We start from the raw sequence: 23,161 nt of genomic DNA on the forward strand, positions 1-23,161 counted from the left end.
AAAAAAGCAGAAAGTTCTCAGTGTTTTTGCATTTCACTTAAATAAATTAAGCCAATGAAACACTGAATTAACATCTGCTGTAAACTGTCATATACAGAGTTTTCTGAGTAGGGGGACTGAGAGGCCACCACCTCCCTTTTTGAACTAAATGCCTAAACCGCACCATATGGAGGTTCCCAGGCCAGGGGTCGAATCAGAGCTGCAGCTGCCAGCCTACACCACAGCCACAGCAACACGGGATCCAAGCCGCCTCTAAGACCTACACCTACACGGCAAAGCTGGATCCTTAACCCACAGAGCAAGGCCAGGGATCGAACCCACATCTGCTAAGCCGCAAGGGGAACTCCATCGCTTTCCTTTGTTTGGACTAACCTGAAATGATCAAGAGCAGGTATGGAGGTCAGGGACGAGGCAGAGCCAGAGGGAGTCAGGGCAAGCCCAGGGCGAATAGAACAGAGGAAATGCCGAAGGAGGCGGGAGGCAGGGTCACGGGTCCTGTGAAAGCCCACACAAAGCCAGCTTTGGAGGGACATTTTCCGTGAGCTCAAGGACTCCTCCCACCCCCACTGGGAAGAGAGTTCCTAAAGGGCTTTGCCTATCAGCCTATCATTAAAGCTATTTCCCAGCATTTTTTTTTTTTCTTTGTAGGGCTGCACCTGTGGCATATGGAGGTTCCCAGGCTAGGGATCGAATTGGAGCTTCAGCGTCCAGCCTACACCACAGCCACAGCAACACAGGATCCAAGGCGCATCTGTGACCTACACCACAGCTCACTGCAATGTCAGATCCTTAACCACCGATCGAACCTGCGTCCTCACGAATATTAGGTTCGTTACTGCTGAGCCACCATAGGAACTCCCCGGATCCATTTCTGATTAATGATATTAAATAATTTATATTTAATTAACTAATAATGTTTTGCCACCAGTTAATAGTACCACCATCCCCTAAAATCCCTAAAGTAAAAATCATCCCCAATGAGGGTCTTCCTCTCACTGCTCAGATTCAGTCTATCAGCCAATGTATCAAATCCTTCACAAACATTTTCTAAACCTGTCCTTTTTCCTCTGTCCAAATATCTACTCCTCCAATCAAGTCTCCTGTGTGGCTTGTAATTATTCACTCAGTGGTGCACTTGCCCCCCTTCACCTCAGGCCTCTAGTAGAGTAGCCAGGGTCCCATTGTCCCCCTGTCCAGATCTCAACAGTTTCACTGGCCCCACCCACTTCTCAGCCCTCCCTCTCCAAGCCTGTCCCTCTTAGGGGTCCTTGCCCCCAATGAGGACCACGCATGGCCGGTTCCCATTTGCTGCCACCCAATAATCAGAGATGCTTCGCTCTGCACTAGACTTGGCCATGCTGGAGCTGGCCAGGGCGGTGTCCTGCTTTACAGTGTAAGAGTAAAAAGGGGAGTTCCCGTCGTGGCGCAGTGGTTAACGAATCCGACTAGGAACCATGAGGTTGCGGGTTCGGTCCCTGCCCTTGCTCAGTGGGTTAACGATCCGGCGTTGCCGTGAGCTGTGGTGTGGGTTGCAGACGCGGCTCGGATCCCGCGTTGCTGTGGCTCTGGCGTAGGCTGGTGGCTACAGCTCCGATTGGACCCCTAGCCTGGGAACCTCCATATGCCGCGGGAGCGGCCCGAGAAATAGCAACAACAACAACAACAACAAAAAAGACAAAAGACCAAAAAAAAAAAGAGTAAAAATGATGCCCAGAAAGACACAAAACCGAGTCTGACTCCAATAAAATGTCGGAAACATCTATAAACTGGAGTCTAGAAAAACAGAATTTTCAGATTTGTTCCACCCGTGAGTGAAGTTTGTTCCCATGAAAGTGTCTACCTCATACTTGATCTTTAATCACGGATCCTAAGGCTTAAAATAACACTACTGTTACAGAAAGCGTCTTTAGCTGCCTTCGATTCTAAAGCAGTGTTTCCCAAATTGCATTCTAAGCGGGATCATGGGTTATCTAAGAAAATAAAAGTAAATAAAAATTGTTTAATGCCATGATTGATTAGGATTTATGGTGCAGGATTCCACAGGAAAGAACTGTGTTGATATAACACATTATTTCCTAAAAAACTTTGAACCCAGAATCCACGTGACCTTTTCCCCATCCTCTCAGCCTTACCATGGACACAGCTTGAGAAATGCTGGCCGAAAACATCTCATTTTATTAACTGAGAGGGAACACTCTCAACTTGGAAAAGCACCACTAATTTAAAGGACATTTTTATGGTTCTAGTCTTGTCCCAGAATTTCAGAGCTCATAACCAGCGGGAAAACAACACTTCACTTAATGTGTCATTAATTTTTAAACTATGACATTCATAATCTGCCTATTCCTGGCTTGATGATGTGCCAATTGCTCATGTTTAACTGTGTATTTGGAAGGTTCAAATAAAAGTACTACGGTTACACAGGTATGCTTTCCCAGGCGTTCATTATAGGATATTTTAAACACACACAGAAAACAAAAATGGGTCTAATGAACCTCCATGCATCCGACATCCATTTTAACAATGGTCACATCGTGCTGCAGTCCACCCTCACGGAAAGATGAATTTGAAGCAAATCACAGATATCATAAGGGCTTTTTTCAAGAACTAGATGTTGGTTAACGTCTGCTACGAAGAGTAAAAAAGTCATGACTTCCATGCCAACATTCATACATGCGTAAAGACACACACACGTTTGCATTCATTAAAGCATAATTCCAGCAGGCTGCACCTCTGAATCCACTGCATGGCAGGAAGGTGTGCAAATGGGCCTCTGCTGTGTCCCGTTACTGTTGATAAGGACGAGGCAGAGAATACTTGTTTCCGACCATGGGGCTGAAACGGCAGCACGCTTAGGACGGCCAGATTGGTGAGATCCACACAAACCTGTCAGCAAAGCAGGTCAGCAGGCTGGCGCAGGGAAGGAAATCAATACATCTCTAAATTAACCACGCAGCCGTCAGAGAGAACAGGGTGCCCAGAGTGAAGCGTAGCCACGTGACCCCCTTTGCTCTTCCTTTCTTCCTCTGGTTTGCTTTCATTTCTGTCTGATGTGCAGCCCCTTACGGGACCTCCACTTCAGCAGCTGCACTTCTGTAACTGACTTCAAATAACCTTCCCTAATTTACAGTTTCTGTCTCACCTGGACCTTTTAAAAAAGGATTTAATGCTAAGGATAAATACCCCAGATTTAAGTTAAGGGAAAAAGTGCATTCTAAATTGCTCTTTTTTTTCCCACCAGTCTTAAATTTTGGTCTCAAAAGATAGTTATTAACAAATAAACTTCTCTGTAAAACTGCAATTTGCATACTATGTAACAACCTGATACAAAGAATTTTTTTTTCTGTCTTTTTAGGGCTGCACCTGAGGCATACAGGGGTTCCCAGACTAGGGATAAATTGGAGCTACAGCCGCCAGCCTACACCACAGCTAAAGCAATGCCAGATCCAAGCCACATCTGTGACCTACACCACAACTCACAGCAATGCCATATCCTTAACCTACTGAGCAAGGCCAGGGGATTGAACCTGAGTCCTCATGGATGCCAGTCAAATTCATCTCCGCTGAGCCATGACGGGAACTCCTGATACAAAGACTTCTACAGAGGCTTTATGTACGCTCTGAATCTCATCCCCTTTAGCACCGCTGTTGCTACACAGGGGGTTTAAAATGTTTGACATTCATTCTGCTTCAATACACCCTCCAAAACAGAAATATCCTAAATCACACGTCCAGGCGCCTTCCCCTTCCACTCCTGAATAACTATTTCACACAGGTACATATAAAATATCTACAAATTAATAGCCACCATTAGTGAAAAGTAGCTTAATCTCAGATACTGAATCTAAAATAAAAGCAACTTTGGGTGTATTTTTCCCATGCACAGCAAACAGGTATAAGGTTTGAGATTATCAGTGATAAATGTGCAATGGATACATATTTAAAATATGTGAAATTATTTTCCCAACTTCATTATTTTTCTTTAAAGATTAATAACTATGTATGAACTTACTATCCACAATATTTTTTAAAATTTCAATGTAAAGTTAAAGGTATTTAAAATAAACATTCTGATAATTTTGATAAAGGAAGATCTTATATATGTGTGTGTGTGTGTATATATTTGTCTTTTTTTCAACAATCCAAAACCATTAAACGAGAGAGAGAGATTCAGAGAGATAAACCTGAAGTCATGTGGTCAGGACATTAATACAGCAAAGAAACCAGAGGTTCTGTGTGTCTCACATCTAAAATCGACTTCAGAGTTCCATGGAAACCTTTCACTGCAGAATCATTAAAGGCAAGGCCAGCAATAAGACGTTTAGATTTTCTTCATTTAGTGATGGGAGAGTGCAGAACTCAACAGAGGAGGAAATGATTGAAACGTACACTGGTATATCTTTTCCTTATTCAATGGCAAGAGATGCAGCAGAATTCAGCAGAAGACGACATGATTAAAATATACATTGGTGTGTTTTTCCCCTTATTAAATGGCAAGTGATGCAGTAGAACTCAGCAGAAAAGGGAAAAACTGGGACACAGATTGGGACATAGACGGACAGAAAATAACAATGCAAAGTTTGTGGGCCCTGAATCTATTCTGTGGATCGCTTAAAAATGATCTGCAAGGCTAAAATATACTTTTCTTCAACACTTGGTTATTCATGGTAGTGACGTGTAATATAGACATTTTTTTTTAAAGATCCTGAGTCCTAGAATAATTTTTGAACAAACAAATTCCTGAACTTGGACATCAGAGCTGTTGCTGCACATGCGTCACGTGCACCCAGAATGTGTGTGCCTTGGCTTTCCGTGGAGGGCTGGGCCTGGCTGCTCTCCCTTTTGGGAAATGGCCTCCCTCTGTTTTGAGTTCCTTTGGGTTTTTCAATGATAGGGTTTCAATTCAAACAGCTAACAATGCCAAGAACTAAAAAATTTCACCATCTAATTAGGGAGGGGGATCTCAGTATGGCTTTTCTTTCTTAAAATCATCTGTAGTTTGAAATGACTTGATGAAGGACTTTTTGTAAAAACTCTTTGCTTTTCCCAGTACAAGAAAAGTTGGGGTAAAAGTTACTAGTACAATGGAATGGGCCCAGAGGGAGGAAAAAAATGCATGTAAAAGAGATGGAACAAAGGGAGCAAGGTCAAAGAAGAGGCCAGAGAAAGACAGAGGCTGCAAGTTTCAATATAAAACTGAGAGCGCGAATGGGGCTGTCCAACATCCGTCACAGGGCTTAACCTGTTAACCTGAGTTCGGGGAAGAGAGATTGGGGTTGGGAGAGTGCAGATGGGTGGTGAGGGTGAAGGGAAGGAAGAAAGCCTGGAATCAATGTGGGTTTGGGCGCTATGTGCTCTTCTGAGGATCGCCTGGTCCATGGTGTTCATCCCTTCCTCAGCACAACCCTGATCTAAAAAAAAAGTCAAAAACACTGATCTAAGGACAGTTATATCTATAAAGGAATATGTATATATTCTTTCATAGTTTTCTTCTCAGAAACCATTAATTAACATTCCCAGATACACAACATATTGTTTGCATCAAATGCATTTGAATTATTTAGTACTGAAATAAAACTAAGAAACTTAGAATTTTAAATCTATTTCAAAATGGTTCATTTTGAGACATATAGTTTTCAATAAACTTATTTTAAATCAATAATTAAAAGTACCCCATTAATCTCTGCCCGACCTTCAATACAGTAAACCTGTATTTAAATGTTACGTCTGTGTGCCTTTTCCTCACCTGTGCCTTTTTAAGTGGGTCATGTAATTTTAAAAATGTCACCTCTGAAAGCAATGCCTTAGGCATATAGGAAATATTTAAATGAGAGTAATGAAGGCGCTAAAAATTACTTGTTCAAAAACAACGACACAAAATCCCAGGTTTGAGTCCCCGCTTTGCCACTCACTACCCCAGTGACTCTTTCTTCCTCCAAGAAATAATTATCCAATGCAAAATCTGATTCTTGCTAGAGCAGGAAGGATGGTCCAGGCAGCACCCCCATCCTCATCCAGGCCCAAGTGGGTGAACCCGCCTGCTGGGCAGCGGCCCTTCCTGCTGCTCAACCTGTGACCTTGCCAGGGCTCCGCCCTGCAGGTCCTAAGGATACTCTAAGCTCTTCCCCACAGAAATTCTACAATCTTCAGATGCAACATCATAAACAGCTGCAGCACACTGACCCATATCTGAAATAGACACACCCACACACAGCAGCCACACACACAGCTGACACTGTGTTTGCCCAATGCATGTGCCTGTAGGTGTATCTTCCTCTAGATAAACAAGAAAAGTAATGTCTCAGGAACAATGGCTTGACTGTGGATCTATAAAGTGTCTCTAAATGCCTTGGTATATAGGGATTTTCACTGACTTAGTACTATATTTTAACAGATACTGCAGCATAAAACAGTAAGGCAGCTACAAAAATAAAATCATTTTATGAAAATAAAAGGGGACAGCTTTTGCTTTGGGACCACTAAGTATTAGGGATTTGGATGTCTACATGTGAGAACCAGCTGTGAAATCCCATTTTACGTCTGATTTGCCTGCTCAGACCCTCTTGCCTTGGGAGGAGAGGTTGATGGGAAATTGCACTTGGTGGGAGTAGAAAAAAAAAATGTACGAGAAAGTAAAATCTCTCCATAAAGGCTTAAGAATAATTTGAAAGAAGATAGCACCACCATTTTGATGGTAAATTTGCTCATTCAATGTTCATTCAACAAATATTTATTAAGCTCCATGCATGTTAGGCTGAGGAAACTGAGGGCTGGAAAGATGCTGTGGTTATCCCAAGGTCACGGCTTGGTCTGTGGAATTGGGACCCAGACAACGGCTTCAGACGCCATCCTCGTGCCTTCTGACGATGTAGCGGAGTGTGAGCCCGGCGCTGGATGAAGACGTGCGACGTGTGGGGCACTTTTCTAGGCCCCTCTAACCTTTATAAAAACACTCTGTCCAGTTCCACAGAGAGGCAGTTAATTGCTGTTCTCACAGCTGTGGAACTGGGGCCCCAACGTCAGGTTTCTTGGCGTTCAAACTCAAGGCCTCATGCAGACCCAGCAAAGAGGAAGATGGGCAGAAACCTAAAACCGTCCCTGCAAGAGCACAGGACACAGTGGGAGAGTTGTGTGAGTCTATGTTTCCTGAACCACTGCATCTGCTCATCAGCTTCTCTGCAGAACATCTCAGCTGCCCCCCCGCCCCCCGCCCGCATGGCGATGTGTGCTGGAAATTTTCAATCCTCTTACGGCCCAATTCTGCACAGTTACTACTGGCCATCACCACACTATTCCAGAAGCTAAACACATTCAGCACATTCAGATTTCCACATATGGCTTAGTTGTAGATGTTTCCGTACTAAGTGACTGCTTATGCAATAAAAACTCAATTACCTTGGAAATGATTTTGGAATATGGGGTGTGTGGGGGAAAATTTTTATTGCATGTGAGTTGTTAGACTGCTAGTCATTTGGGAAATTTATAATAATTCCCCCATATCCGCAGGTTTACTTTCCAGGTTTGAGTTATCTACTGTTAACAGCTATCCAAAAGTATTAGATGGAAAATTCCAGAAATAAATAATTCGTAACTTTTAAATTGTGCACTGTTCTGAGTAGCATGATGAAACTTTGTGCCGTCCCGGTCCACCCCACATGGTAGGTGAATTAGCCCTTTGTCTGGAGCATCTACACCAAACAAGCTACCCACCCATCAGTCACTGAGGGGTCCTCTTGCTTCTAATAATCCTTATTTTACTTAATAACAACCCCAAAGTGCAAGAGTAGTGATTCTGGCAAGTCGCATATTCTCTGACTCTGTCTCGTTTATCAATTAACCCTTACCATAGGTATGTAGGCATAAGAAAACACAGTATATACAGGATTTGGTGCCCTCTGCAGGTTCAGGCCTCACGGGATGCCTTGGAATGTATCCTACATGGATAAGGGGGGGGGCGGTCACTGCATTATTCATTTCTCCATTAATAAATAACCACCCTCCCTTTGAAGAAGGGAAACACAGGACCCTGAGATGCCAAAGAATCCACTGCACCTGAAAACAGTATCATTTGTCAAAACCACGAGTGCTCGTTGTCATCAGATTGCTTCACTGCACATTATGCGACCCAGAAAGTTGAGTGGGGAAGTTTCTAACATGCGGAGTTCGGAAACTGCAAAACTAGATTCAGAAAGTGAGTTGATGGAGTTCCCATTGTGGCTTGGTAGGTTAAGACCAAGACTAGTATCCATGAGGATGCGGGTTCAATCCCTGGCCTCGCTCAGTGGGTTAAGGATCTGGAGTTGCTGTGAGCTGCAGCGTAAGTCGCAGATGCAGCTCAGATCTGGTGTTGCTGTGGTGAAGGCCAGCAGCTGCAGCTCGGATTTGACCCCTGGCCTGGGACCCTCCATATGCCACAGGCACAGCCTTAAAAAAAAGAAGACGTGAGTTGAATATGTCTGTTACCCATGTCAGTCAGCTTGGCTGTCAATACAGAATACCACAGACTCAGTGGCTCCAACAGCAGGCATTTATTTCTCACAGCCCTGGAAGCCGGTCGTCGGGGTCTAGGGCGCCAGCATGGTCAGGGTCCAGTGAGACCACTTTCCTTCTTGCTGTGTGCTCACATGTCTGTCTTCCTCTCAGAAGGCCGCAGTCCTCCTGACCAGGGCCCACCCCTTATGACCTCACCTAACCGTAATTACCACGTAAGACCCATCTCCAGATACAGCCACATTGGGGGTCAGACCCTATGCAGTGTGAGGAAGGGACACCCAATTCAGTCCCTGGCAGGGTCAGAAAATGCAAGGCAAGCACTGTGCCTACAGCCCCTGGGGTCTTGGCCCCAGACCATCTTGATTCTGTCCCATCCTGGCCCCCAGCCCAGTGTGACACACGTGTGAGCGCCACACAGCTGAAGGGGAGCAGCTGATGGGGTGGCTGCCAGCTGGCGTTCTAACACCGCTGGGGCGGGGCTGGGGGACAGCGCAGGAACAGACGGGCCCTGGCACTTCTGGCCACTCTCCTAAGGCTTGCAGATTTTTGTTTCCTCCCCTTAAAAATGGCTGTAAGGATCTCCTTTAATACACATCTATTGGCGGTCTACTATGCATCAAGCAGGAGATGGAAAGATGTGAAAGATGTGTGAGGAAAGGTCAAAAAGGAATGGAAGACATTTATTAAGGCAGTGGGCTGAAGAGTGCTCTCCCACATCCGTGTCCTTCCCAGGACCTCAGCATGTCATCTCGCTGGGAAATAGGTCACTGTACTTAGTCAAGATGAGATCATACTGGAGTAGGGTGGGCCCTTAATTCACTCGCCTGTGTCCTCTCGAGAGTCCTCGTCCCGCCCAGAGGAAGACAGGAGCATCTCTTCCCGCGAGAGGAAAGACAGGGGACGCGATGTTTGAGGAAGGAGGGCTCCTGGGAGAGAGCAGGTCTCAGACTCCATGAACTAAACAGACGTCATCTTTTGAACATTACAGGGCAGACCCACGAGGGGCTGGGATTGGGGGCTTCAGAACGTCAAGGAAAAGCTTGGGAAAGCCAGTTTCAACAACACAAAAAAGGTTGGCAGGAACGTCCAACAATCTGGAGAAGCCATGAAGGGCAGTCAAAACGAGTCAGCGTGAATGCTCAGCGGACACGGACTCGAGTGGGCTCAGCAGGGAGAAGATAATGGCAGCAACTACATGGACCAGGATTCTCCCAGAAGGAAGCCTAGGGCGCTACAAGTTTACGTGTCCTTCCCCGTCGCCTGGAAGGGACGCCACAAAGGGCAGACAACTGCAGTGCCTCTGTCCGGAGGTTCCTGGAGCTCCTGACACACACCTGCCCGGTGAGGGACTTTCTTCCACCTGGTCTTGCCCACCCGGTCCCTAGGAGGCAGGACCAAGAACCCCACAGAATCCATGTTTATCTCAGGTCTTAACCCTGATTTCACGCTGACCTCTGATTCCATGTCACAAACTACACTTTGGAGATTTTGAATCCTAACTTTCTTTACCAGGGCATGTTGCCTGAGCAAATTTCTATCCACGACATCTGATTCTGGCTTGATGATAATGATAATATTATCAGCACGACTGCCATCACTGCCTGATAATATTTTGTGAATGATCCTCTCATTTCTTTTAACTTTCCTGAAATGAATCTCACAGACGAGCAAGAGCCCAGAAAATGCACTTGGGTCCAGATGACACCTGATTGACTCAGCATCTGTTTCTCAAAGTCCAGAAGGAACTGAACACAAAGAGGAGAATGGGGCAGAAGACCCCTAAGAGGTGGATGTAAAATGACCATAAAATGAAACCATCCTGACATTCAAGTGGAGCCAGGAAAGAATCTAGATCAGCGTCTTTGGGGCACTAGAGAGGCTGAGGTGAGCTCTGCCTGAGGCTGTGGGTATGCAGATATTAGATACTGAAGTCCTCCAAGCACAGGCTGCCATATTCACTTGATTTTTCCAACATTCGGTGCTGGGCATAGTCAAAAACTGATTGTTAAGTGAGTGAAAAAAAGGAGTGAAGATCAGGAAAATCAGCATGGAAGAAGTTACATTGTACAGAAACGAGCTGACTCGTAGGTCTGAGATTGCTGCCCTTAGAAAGGCCTGGTGTGAAGATGACCCTTGGCTGGTGACTGGGAACTGGAATTCTGGGAATGTCCCTCCTGCAATGGATAAGAAGCTCACCATGCTGAACTCTATGAGCAACACTGTATGCTGGACACCTGCTTTCTTCCAGGAGTCTGGGATTTTGAGAACACCCCAGGCACACGACTACATGATCAGCTTCCAGGACAAATTTTGAGCACCCAGTTTGTAATGAGCTCCCTGGTAGATGGTGTTTTGTGTCCATCTGCGGTCACTTCTTTGCTGGGGGATTAAAGGCATCCCCGGGACTCGATGTGGAAAGCACTCTTGGAGCTTGCTCCTGACTTCCTCCAGACTCCTCCCCATGTGCGCCTCCCTGCGGTGATCTCGCTGTCTCCTTTTATGCTGTGACACCCCCAGGGGTGAGTACAACACAACTGCGCGCAGAGGTCTGGAAGTCCTGTGCATGGCAGACCCTAACACACACACACACACACACACACACACACACACACACACACACACACCATCAAGCATTCTATGAGATAAAGAAGAAAGATGATAACTTGGACAGTAGTTGGCTTGCCAAGTGGAATATTCAATCTGTGATTTTAATATCCTGCTATTTTATTGGGAGGGGAACCAACTTTTTCCCATGAGGAAGCCACAGCAAAATGAAAAGGAGACACTTTCCCCTACATCACCCCGCTAATGTGCGTCCTGCTGTCCTGGTAATACTTGGGGTGGGAAACAGGGCCATTTCAGGCTGACCTAAGGATCCAGCACCTTCCTGACACACATCCACCCTACTCTAGAGAGGCTCCAGGCTAAGCTTTGCCACCACACTGTCTTGGCTGCTTCCTTGCTTAACTACTGTGTTAACATGTCAATCGCTGGGGGCTGATCTCCCTGGCTCAGGAGTTCAGAAATCCGAAGCCTACTTTTGTCTGTTTCAGGCTAGAATCTACAATGTAGTTTCTGATTCTGAGAGTGGGACTTTGTCTTCTTCCTGAAGGCTGAGAGTCAGCTCTCTGCTTGCTCTAAGTCTTCCCGGGTCTTGAGTGGTCCTTTCTGGAATTCCAGGTTTGGCTCATCATCTCACAGGAGCCTTCTCACCGTCCTGTGAGCTTCCTCTAGATCTGCAAACAACGCTGTAATTTTAATGACTTTCAGGGGGTGGTAGAGTGACCTGTAAAAACCTATTTAGTGAGCATACACTTAAATGACAAAATTACAATCAATTAATGGTTTTTATAAAGAAAGAGAGCAGGAGCCTCCCTCCCCATAAACTTGCACATGAAATGTGTTTTCCAGTTATTCTACTCCCCAAACTGTAGCGGAGTGGCAATATTACACCTCTCCACCTTCTGCATGCCAGTCTGCCACACACCTTCTGTTCTAAGAATAATTTCCAGTGTTTGAAATGAGGCTCCTATTTGCTGAAAATCTGTATAGATTGATTGACAGATAGGGAGATGGAAGGATGGGTGGATGGATGGATGGATAGATAGGTAGATAGACAGGTAATTTCTCCTACAGTTTCCATTTGGTCCCGTAAATTTATTTTTAGTGAATTTGTTAAAAAGATGCTTCCTTAATTCTGCAACTCTCCGCTGCCTTAAAAATCAAAGGTGGAGCTTTCAGGTGACAGTAGGTCAGCTCCTTAAAACTCTTTGCTTTTGCTCATAAGCACCTTGAGGGCAGAACGGGGTCTTGCTGCCACCGCAACCTGAGCAGCTATGTAGGAGATTGCCTGGCAAATGTTCAGTGACTAAAAGTAAAGTTAAAATGGAAGGGTCTGAAAAAGAGGGAAGATGGGCACACAGCAGTCTGTGTGCCCGCAGATACCGCGTCACCCCCCAGCTTCTCCCTCCCAGCCCCAGACAGCCAGGCTCCTCTGTCCTTCCAAAAGACAACACATCTCAGCAAATCTGCTTCTAGTTTAAGTCTGCTGAAACGTGCTTAAGGAAAACCTTGCTTCATACCTACTAGGTGATTATTTTCTCCACCCTAAAATGCAAAAACTTTCTTCAACAATCACGTCTTTTGTGAAACGCTCCCTTCCTCCCTGGGCGGAACCACTGCAAGGCGCATGGCACTCCTGTCCCCGCACAGCACAGCCATCTCTTCCTAAAGGCAGAAGCGTCTCCAGGGGCCTGGGGAGGGGGTGCTTCTTAGGGCACCAGCCCCGCCTTATCTGTGATGACAGACCCCAAGACTGTATCCCAAACCACAACCAGTGTTTCCCAGGAAGTGACAAGTTGGTCTCCTTTGATATTTAATGTGGGCAGAAAATTGTTCACTTATACTCAAAATGCAGGAAGAAGAAAATCATCCTTGGACTCAAACTCATGGACCCTGAGAGATAAATTCTCCTGAAGTCACTAATAGAAGCGTTCAGATGGGAAATATTGTCACAGAAAACGGCCAGTGCTAGAGAGGAGGCAGATCCTCTGGGAACAGTAAAATGTTTGCCTCTTCCATTTTCCAAATCCGGTTACCCTGGGGCTGAGTCTTTGATGTAAACGGAGCTGAACCCCCAGGGAGGGTCTCAGGACTTTATCAGGGGAAACAGACACCCAACATGGGGCTCTCTCCTTGCTGGCCCCTCCATGGGGAAGAAATTCACAAGGAGCCACGGAGAGAGATCTGAATGCAAAGCTGTTGATATTGTTCTTTTCCAGAATGGGGTCCTATGATGCCAGCTCACATCCGACCCAGACAAGGGGCCACATTAACATCTGATATGCAAAAGGCTCTCCTTTTTCGCTTAGTGGAAGAGAATGACAAAGGTGCTTTAAAAATGCTTTCAGACCCCCTCTGCTTGTTCTTCCCAGCTCATTTCAGTTAGTAAGAAGCAGCAGTCAGAAGCCAGCCTATAAAGTGAGGACACTGCATGCACGGTGTGCGACTGTGCCCGAGGCATCTTCTCCCCACACATTCAAGAGCCTCCTATCCATCAGCCATCCCCTGTGTCAGAGGCTGAGAGTGAAGGTCAACCACGAGGTGTCCTCTGGCCCCGGTGAGGAGCCCAGATGAGGAGCCCCGGTGAGGAGCCCAGGAGGGCCGCGCGGCATCCCACACGACGAGCCTTTCCTGCCCCTGGGGGATCACAGAGGCCTTCCCTTAGGCCTCTCTTAGCTTCATACCACAGAAGCCATGGCTTAAACAACAGACATTTGCATCTGATGGTTCAGAGGCGGGAGTCCGGGGTCAGGGTGGCCGCACAGTGGGGGTGGTGAGAGCTTTCGGAGTCGGGGTTGCACTCTGCCACCTGCTCACTGTGTCCTCCCTTGCTGGACAGAGAGCGCCCATCTCCTCTGACCAGGACACTAATCCCATCACGGGGGACCCACCCTCATGACCTCACCTAATCCAAATCACCCCTCAAAGCACCACCTCCAAATACCATCCCTTGGGGGTTAGGGTTTCACGTGAAATTTTTTCTTTTTATGGCAGCACCCACAACATATGGAAGTTCCGGGCTAAGGGTGGAATCAGAGCTGCAGCTGCCGGCCTATACCACAGCCACAGCAATGAGGGAGCCAAGCCACATCTGTGACCTACACTGCAGCTCACGGCAACACTGGATCCTCAACCTAATGATTGAGGCCGGGATTGAACCCGCATCTTCATAGATACGAGTCAGGTTCTTAATCCACTGAGCCACAACGGGAGCTCCCCAGCATGAATTTTAAAGGGAAGCAGACATTCAGCCTGTGGCAAACCAGCCAAGTGTTCCTTCCAAAGATTGTTCAAGATGAATGAACTCATTCACTTTCTTAACATCAGTGATCCAATGGCTTCATAGGACAAAGAGGCACAACTTGATTCCCGAGTCCACATCAGGCCAACTCAAACCGCCCTGGGAAGAAATCAGTGTTGGATCTAATGCCTAATTCATGCACTAAGCTACTGCGTGCTCGTCGGTCCAGGTAGCCAGTGACACCACCTGCTCCTCTGGACAAGACAGGCCCTGCCTGGGGTACTCACCCCTGCAGGAACCCACCCAGCCCTTCACTCTCTGAACCCAGATAAGCGGCAACATTAGTACACTGTGCCAATAGAAATCTTGCTTCTTTTTACAGGAGCATGCCAGCCTTTTTTTCCCACTGGAAAGGAAAGCCTAGACAGCAGATACTCACTTAACTTAGCCAAGATTTGCAAAAGCCCTGGCCTTGAGTCTCAAGACTCACCTGTTAAAAGCAAGCTTTGGCTTCTCTGAACCCCCCAGGTGTGCTCTGGCCCCGTGAGGCTGAGCAGTAGCACCCAGACATCATCCGGGACAGGCCTCATCTACACAGGCCACCGCCTGCGCGAGCCCTGGAGCAGGGACCCCGGCCGGGCCCTCTCCTGACCTTACGGAAGTTCCCAGGCTAGGGGTCAAATCCGAGCTGCATCTGCTGGCCTACATCACGGCCACAGGAATTCGGAATCCAATCTGCATCTGTGACCTTCACGGAAGCTCACGGCAACTTGTGGTCCTTAACCCACTGAGTGAGGCCAGGGATCAAACCCAAAACCTCATGGATGCTACTCGGATTCATTTCTGCTGAGCCACAACAGGAACTGCTCAGCGCTTTCTCAAGTCAGCCACTACTATGTGGCTCAATCCCCCCCTCCACCCCAGCTTCCTTCTCTCTCTCCTTCCTCTCTCCCCCTCCCTCTGTCTCTACCTGTCTTTCTCCCTCTCTCTCTTCCTCTCTCTCCCTCCCTCCCTCCTTCTCTTTCTCCCTCTCTCTCTCTCCCCTGTGGAGCATCTTGGGAATAACGTGTGTTTGTTTAAATGGCTTACTTACAAACAAATGAAACTTACTAGACTCGTATTCTTTAATGAGGGAAAGCATGCACAATATTAGTTTTCTGATACTCCTGTGAAAAAAGAAAAGCCCAGTGCTTAGCCACCATCCATGCTGCATTGCTTTAAACACTTTGCCCAAGGGTAAAAGCTCTACAGCGCGACTGGCGAGAGAACGTGGGGTCAGCAGTTATCAGCAAGATACCAACTGTCCATTTACACATCAGCATCTTCTCCACTTACCAGATATAAAACGCCTCTCATTTTAATTAGGTCCATGTCAGAAGGAGAAACAAATTCGCATAGATTACAAAACGGTAAAACGTGCATGGAAGCACATCGCCTTAGAGATACCTGGGAAACACAAGGATAGAGGTACGTATACAAATAGATAACCTCTGGTGGGTATTTCTATTTCTCACCCAGATGTCCCATCTCTCCTTTCAGGCACATGCTCCACTAAAGTCAGACATGGCCATGTGACTTGCTTCACTGATTAAATATGAACAGAAGTGACAGGTGTCACCTCCACACAGACGCACTTAGAGGCAGTCTGTCATTCTCCCTGGCTCTCTTCCCCTTCCAGGGCAGACAATGAGGTCGCATCTTGGATGCTGTGATAAGAGGGTAGAGGCTCCATGAGCCCAGGCCCCTGCGTGTGGGAAATGTGCAAACATCACCCCAATTTCTCTCCTTCTCCGAACCCACAAGCCCTTGCCCTGTATATTCACATGCTCTCAACTCTGATTCTGGGTTCAGACAGACTGACATGTCATCCAACCTCTCCACCTGCTGTCAGGAAACTAAAATGACCCTCTAAAGAAAGCAATTAAGGCTGCTAAACAATCAAAAGTGACAAATAAAATGGCACAGGTGAATTTCTATTCTGATCACTGCGCTCACATTTCAGGTCTTAAGCTTAGTATTTTTTCAATACTCTAAGTTAACAAATTACTATGATTAATCAATGTAACAGCAAGGAATTTATTGTTCAGTGATGTGTGAGGAACCTCAAATTCACTGTGAAGATGATATTAAGGAAAGCTGAAAACATCTATCACATCCTACTTTACTGTAATGTGCTTTAAGCACCAAAGATTTAATCTTTGACTTGAACTTTTTAATGGTTTAATGATTTTTTAATGGTCCTTGTTGCAACAGTAACCTAGACAACCTACTGTCTAGCAAACCAATAAGCCAAAAACCAAAAATGCTCTGTCACCATGAGAGTTAGTTCCAATTTCTTTTTCTGGTTTTTTTTTGTTGTTTTTTTTTGTCTTTTTGTTTTTTTAGGGCCTCTCTGGCGGCATATGGAGTTTCCAGGCTAGGGGGTCCAATCAGAGCTGTAGCCGCCAGGCTACATCACAGCCACAGCAACAAGGGATCTGAGCCATGTCTTCGACCTACACCACAGCTCATGGCAACACCGGATCCTTAACCCACTAAGCAAAGCCAGGGATCGAACCCGCATTCTCAGGGATGCTAGTAGGGTTGGTTAACCGCTGAGCCACAATGGGAACGCCCCAATTTCCTTTTTTTTCTTTTTAGCCTTGCCCTCAGCCTACAAAGTTCCCCAGCCAGGGATGGAACCCACGCCACAGCACTGACAATGCTAGATCCTTAACCCACTGAGCCACCAGGGAACTCCAGTTCCAATTTCTTATCTCTATAAACTGACACAGGTTGGTATATTCAAGAGTTACATTGAAGTGCACAAGGACATGTAAAGGAAATCAGTTATTTATAACTCATTGTGCCACCTCCTTGCACATCACGACTCTTTGCCTCCAGCATCCAAAGGTCGTTATCCAAAGCGGGAAAAATGAGCCGGCATGGCCTTTCCAGGTAAGGAGCAAGGACCCAGCTTAAAAACCACGAGAAGAGCCACCACAGCTTCTTAGAAACTAGAAGATAAGTCGTATCATTCCTAGATACCAAAAAGAAACCAGGAAAATTTTTATGTATGAATATTTACATATACAAATATATGTATTTCAGTGCTGAATACACACCCCAAATAGAATCTTCAAGCAAAGAGACTAGAGATACCACATGACTCTAGAGACATTTGAAAGGGTGAGAACAGTAAGAAATCAGGGTTTCCAGTTTCCAGCTTATACAGAAGAGCAGAAAAGCAGTCCTGAGGTTTCTAGAGACGCAATAATCCTACATCCCTATTTCCAGGAGCAGAAATAAAACCAAAACTTCCTTCAAAGAGTAACGTAACGCTTCCACACGCAGTGCCACTATCCATCACTACCCATCGCTGGATTCACTGAAGAGTGAGCGGAGCCACATAAACCAGCAGAAAACGCTGATACCACGTTCAATCAGAAAACCGCACCAACTGAAGCAGACTCATTCACAACGCGATGCGCGGATCTGGAGAGCCGACGCGAGGCACGCAAGGCGTGCGCGGGCCGCCTGGCGCCCCGCGGCCAGCACGCCTGCCGCTTACCTGAGATGAGTGAGACGGTGTCTTTCTCCCACGAGACGACGCTGACGTACGCCTCCACCGACGAGGGGATAATGCACTTGAAGACCGCGACATTGCCTCTCATGGTTTTCTGGTCCTCCACACGGACTGTATAGGGCTCCCGTAAGACTGGAAGGCAGAGAAGAGGGCCCTGGTGACTCACCTGGGCTCATTCTCAGAGTAGCTCATCCAAAGACACAGTGTATCTGACACAGAGTAACTGCACCCAGCATGTATGTTGGAAAAAAATATGAAGCCTACATTTCATGTCTGGAAGACTTTCATCCTGTTAACAATAAATACACCAAGAACTACAGGGCGTATGTACATCTATACCCAGTTCATCTACCCACCAAATGCATCTGGACCCGGGAAGCAGTTTTCCAAACAGAAGTTACAATAATGGGAATCATCCCTGTGTGACCTCAGATGATCAAGGGGAATATTTCAGACTATCAAGAAAAGGAATTTAAATAGATTCACTTGTGCCATATTTTAGATTCCACATGAGTGATCACGTGTGGTATTTGTCTCTTTCGGACTTACTTCACTTAGTATGGGAATCACGAACCTCTCTACAGAACAGAAACGGACTCACAGACGTAGAGAGCAGACGTGTGGTTGCCAAGGGGGAGGAGAAGGGAGTGGGATGATGCGGACCTTGGAGGAAGTAGGTGCAAACCATTCCATTTAAAATGGATAAGCCATGAGGGCCTACTGCACAGCACCAGGAGCACAATGCAGTCTCTTGGGATAGACCATGGTGGAAGGTGGTTATGAGAAAAAGTGTATATATATGCATGACTGGGTCACTGTGCTGTATGGCAGAAACTGACACAACACTGTAGACCAACTACAAAATAAAATAAAATTAAAATAAATAAATAAATACAAACAAAGCTCTCAATACCCCAAATCCCTACCACCACCATTTACTCTGGAATTCCGGTTCCCTTCAGGGGAATTCATTTTCAGTGGCCTTTTTCTGAAACCATTTAGCTATTCTCAGAATATAAATGCTCCTATAAGTTGGTAAAATAAACATGTCTCCAAAGCTGGGGGGGAAAAAAAAAGAATTTAAAAATCGAGAAAGGCAACCTCTCCTGGGAATCCCTGAAATGATGTGACAATTAAAATAACTCTAAGAAAGTGGGAGTTCCCGTCGTGGCGGAGTGGTTAACGAATCCGACTAGGAACCATGAGGTTGCGGGTCCGGTCCCTGCCCTTGCTCAGTGGGTTAACGATCCGGCGTTGCCGTGAGCTGTGGTGTAGGTTGCAGACGCGGCTCGGATCCCGCGTTGCTGTGGCTCTGGCGTAGGCCGGTGGCTACAGCTCCGATTCAACCCCTAGCCTGGGAACCTCCATATGCCACGGGAGTGGCCCAAGAAATAGCAAAAAAGACAAAAAAAAATAAAATAAAAATAAAATAACTCTAAGAAAGTGATTTTGTTTTGTCTTTTTTTCAGTGCTGCACCTGCATATGGAAATTCCCAGGCTAGGGGTCGAATCAGAGCCACAGCTGCCAGCCTATACCACAGCCAAGCAACAAGGGATCCGAGCCATGCCCGCAACCTACACCACAGCTCACAGCAACACTGGATCCTTAAGCCACTGAGCGAGGCCAGCGATCAAACTCACATCCTCATGGATACCAGTCACTGAGCCACAATGGAAACTCCAGAAAGTGAACTTTCTTTTACAACAGTGGTAAAACTGTTTTGAAAACAATCCTTTGCTCCCCATCACTGAGGAAAGGATGCTGAGAAGAAAGGCTGCCCAACCCTCCCAACAACAGGCATGGCCCAGGAAGTGCTCAGAGGGCACTTCCACAAACCCATGTCTGGGCTCGAGGCAGGGGGTGCTGAGGTCCAGGGCCCATCCAGCAAGCCCAGCTGCTGGGGTTCAAATCCAGACCCTACTGCTTAGACAGTGAGCAAGTGCTCTTGCTACTGTATCGTGGAGATTTCAATTAAGTGTCTACCAAGTAAGTGGCCGTGCCGACTTAATCAGTTCATGTGAATAGAGCACCCAGAGCCACGCCTGCAAGCCCAGGTTGGATAAAGCTACTTGGAGGTGGTGGAGCCCTTCTCCCGGGGTGTGGAAGACCCCTGCCTCCAGGATAAGGAGACCTTGGGCTGTCTAATCCAGTTTATGTTTCCCTCCAGCTCTACTGCTCTATAAATACGGCTGTGAGCCTGATTTTTCCAGTTTTCTCTGAGATGAAATGGTTGGGATAGGAAGGGTTTTTTTTTTTGTTTTGTTTTGTTTTTTGCCTTTTCTAGGGCCGCTCCCAAGGCACATGGAGGTTCCCAGGCTAGGGGTTGAATCGGAGCTGTAGCCACCGGCCTACGCCACAGCCACAGCAACTGGGGATCCAAGCCACGTCTGCAACCTACACCACAGCTCACAGCTGCATCCTTAACCCACTGAGCAAGGCCAGAGACCGAACCCGCAACCTCATGGTTCCTAGTCGGATTTGTTAACCAATGAGCCATGACGGGAACTTCAGGAAGGTCTTCAAAGTCTGAATTCTGTGTGTCTGCGATTTCCCAAGATAGCCACAGAGACAAATTATCTTCCCATCTAATCAGCTCTCTTAACGTTTCAGTCAGTTTTTGAACAAATATGTGTCAAGAAAACTGGCCATGAAGTTAATTTCAAAAGAAATTAATATACCAACAGAGATAAGAGTGAGTTTCTAAAGGGAAATCTCCATTATAACAGGCTTCTTCCAGAGTAAATAATGCTCTAGAAGAAGCACTTCCAAGACAGGTTGCGAGCTCTGTGCTAAACGTTTTCCTAGCAGAATGTGTTATTTAGCAAGAGCATCAGTAAGAGAACTGTCTCAATACTTAATATTAGTTCTTTAACGACTTCCCAATTTGGAGAATTGTCTTCATTCCTATCTCAAGCTAAGGAGACCCAGAAGCTTAGGAATCGTCTGAGACCCTCATCTCTGTACTATGTGATGTCCGGGTGGCAACTCCATCTGCACGAGGTCCCCAGGGAACTCGGGAGCCTGACCCCAGAAGCATCATCATTATGCACAGAAGGGAAAACTGATTGCACAGGAAAACACAGCCCTTTGGAGGGAGAGGAGGTCTGTGGTCCTAAGTTGGAAAGAAGCAACAAAGAACCAGAGCAACTGATCAAACTCATCCATGAATGAGAATTTGGTCCTAGTGGAGAGTGGAAGACAGACAATAGGAAAGGGGGCAGAGAAGAGAAGAAAGCAGGGGATAGGACCACACAGTGAAGGCCTGCCTCAAGGAGCCCATATCCGGGGTCTGGGTCACCTAAGCAGGTGTACGCGTCCAATTTAAGTGTGCTTGTCTGCATGATGTTTGTTTCTAAGCTATAAACTGCTCCGTTTTCCCAAACCTTCAGTAAACAAATGCCACAAATGGCAGGAGATTTTTAACGGAACGGGAAAGGAGCCAAGTTCTCTGTCTCAGCCAGGAAAGGGCAGAGAAGAGTGAGAATGCCCAGGAGCGATGGAGGAAGGGCCTTCCCGCCAGGATGCCGTCGTGCACCGGGCCTCGTCACTGGACTCACAAACCTGGGTTTGGGGACCTTCCCTGTTCGGACCCCAAACCCCACATCCTGAGAACCCTCAGGCCTGGGGAGCTGCACCATTCCAGCACGTCCTCTCCTCTTCGGCGCTGGGACCACTGCAGCAATCGCAGGTGACCGTCTCTGTGACTCTGCCTCCTCCCCATCCCCCAAGCCAGCCCCAGCCGGACCTTGTGAAAGCAGGGCTACAACCATGGCGCCTGAACCCCACCCAGCTCAGAGAGGATGGGATGGGGATGGAGGTTCTCCACTCCGCTCCCTAGATCCTTCACTCCGCAATGAGAGACCATGCACCCAGCCCTTGAAAAACCTATCTTACAACTTCTCACAACGCTTGGCACATATTAAGGTACTCAATCACCATTTGATGAATGAATGTGTGAAAACACAGAACTTCCCACCCTCTTTTTGTCTTTTTAGGGTTGCACTTTCGGCATATGGAGGTTCCCAGGCTAGGGGTCGAATTGGAGCTGTAGCTACCAGCCACAGCAACGCAGGATCCAAGCCACGTCTACGACCTACACCACCGTTCATGGCGATGCTGGATCCTTAACCCACTGAACAAGGCCAGGGGTTGAACCCGTGTCCTCGTGGATGCTAGTCGGGTTCGCTAACCGCTGAGCCACAATGGGAACTCTGGGAGAGTTTCTGTTTTGAAAGTATTTCTAACCTGACTATAGGTGAATGTTTCATCAACATTTGAATTTACAGCCATTACCTATTTTTCCAAAAAAGTAATTTGGGTCCCCATTAGTGATTTCCTTCTTATTACTGGGAAATTAATATGTTATTCCTGAGGTGCCCATAATTTAAGAAGTCGACGCCTCTAACTATTGGGATGTGACTTTCACAGCATAACCTACATCTCTAGGGTCATCGTAAGCCTTGCAAGAGACTTGTGTAGATTTAGTCTTTGATCTACATCCAAATACTAATTACGGTCGTTCCCTCAGTGACTATGGAAGATGGGTTGCAGGCTCCCCCAGCCTCCGCAGATACCAAATTCGATGGATGCTCCGGTCCCTTGCAGAGCCTGGGGCAGTACACTCAGCCCTCCTTATCCACAGATCTGGGCCTGGGGATACTGAGGACCGACTGCATGGAACAGAAACCCAAAACAGGCCAGAACGAATCACTGTTGGAAGTGTGTTTGGCATTTCTTTACAAGACAGTGTTACTGAGGCATTGCGCTCTGTGCCCTAAGCTGGGGGCCGCCCAGGAGCAGACACTGAGATGAGGAGCAGGGGCAAAGGGAGGGGCTGAGGACATGCTCCCAGGGGAGGCGGTGAGAGGCTGGGGGAGGCAAGGCAGGCAGGAAAAGCAGGGGAGCCAGGGAGCACTTCAGAGGAAGCCCCAGCCTGATCCCGACGGGGCTCTGAACATGTTAAACCACAGGGCGCCCCTTCCATGCCAGGAGCTGGGACTCTGTTCTTTTCTTATGGCCGCACCGGTGACATACGGAAATTCCCAGGACAACCCACGGCACCAGGTCAGGGACTGAACCTGCCCCTCCGCAGCAACCCAAGCCACTGCGGTGGGATTCTTAACCTACTGTGCCACAGTGGGAATTTCTGGAATTCTGTATTCTGATAGCTTGTCACCAGCTTGGGGCTGGTCCCAGGGGCACGGCATTCCCAGGCATCCCCAACTCTCTGCAAGCAGCAGCTCCAGGGACATGCAATCCTCTGAAGGTTGCAAATCCGAGTTCTTAGCACCAGCCCACA

The 23,161-nt window shown here is 47.0% G+C and overlaps 1 protein-coding gene across 1 annotated transcript in view; it reads right to left on the reverse strand.

The window, feature by feature from the left end:
- Positions 1 to 23,161, reverse strand: part of DSCAM (DS cell adhesion molecule) — a 740,562-nt gene that overhangs the window by 583,991 nt on the left and 133,410 nt on the right. Inside the window, exon 3 of the mRNA XM_047796891.1 lies at positions 17,847 to 17,993. Within this exon, the coding sequence (XP_047652847.1) occupies positions 17,847 to 17,993 (147 nt within the window). The remainder of the gene's footprint in view (positions 1 to 17,846; positions 17,994 to 23,161) is intronic.

This window comes from Phacochoerus africanus, chromosome 1, assembly GCF_016906955.1.
Source record: "Phacochoerus africanus isolate WHEZ1 chromosome 1, ROS_Pafr_v1, whole genome shotgun sequence".
NCBI lineage: Eukaryota > Metazoa > Chordata > Mammalia > Artiodactyla > Suidae > Phacochoerus > Phacochoerus africanus.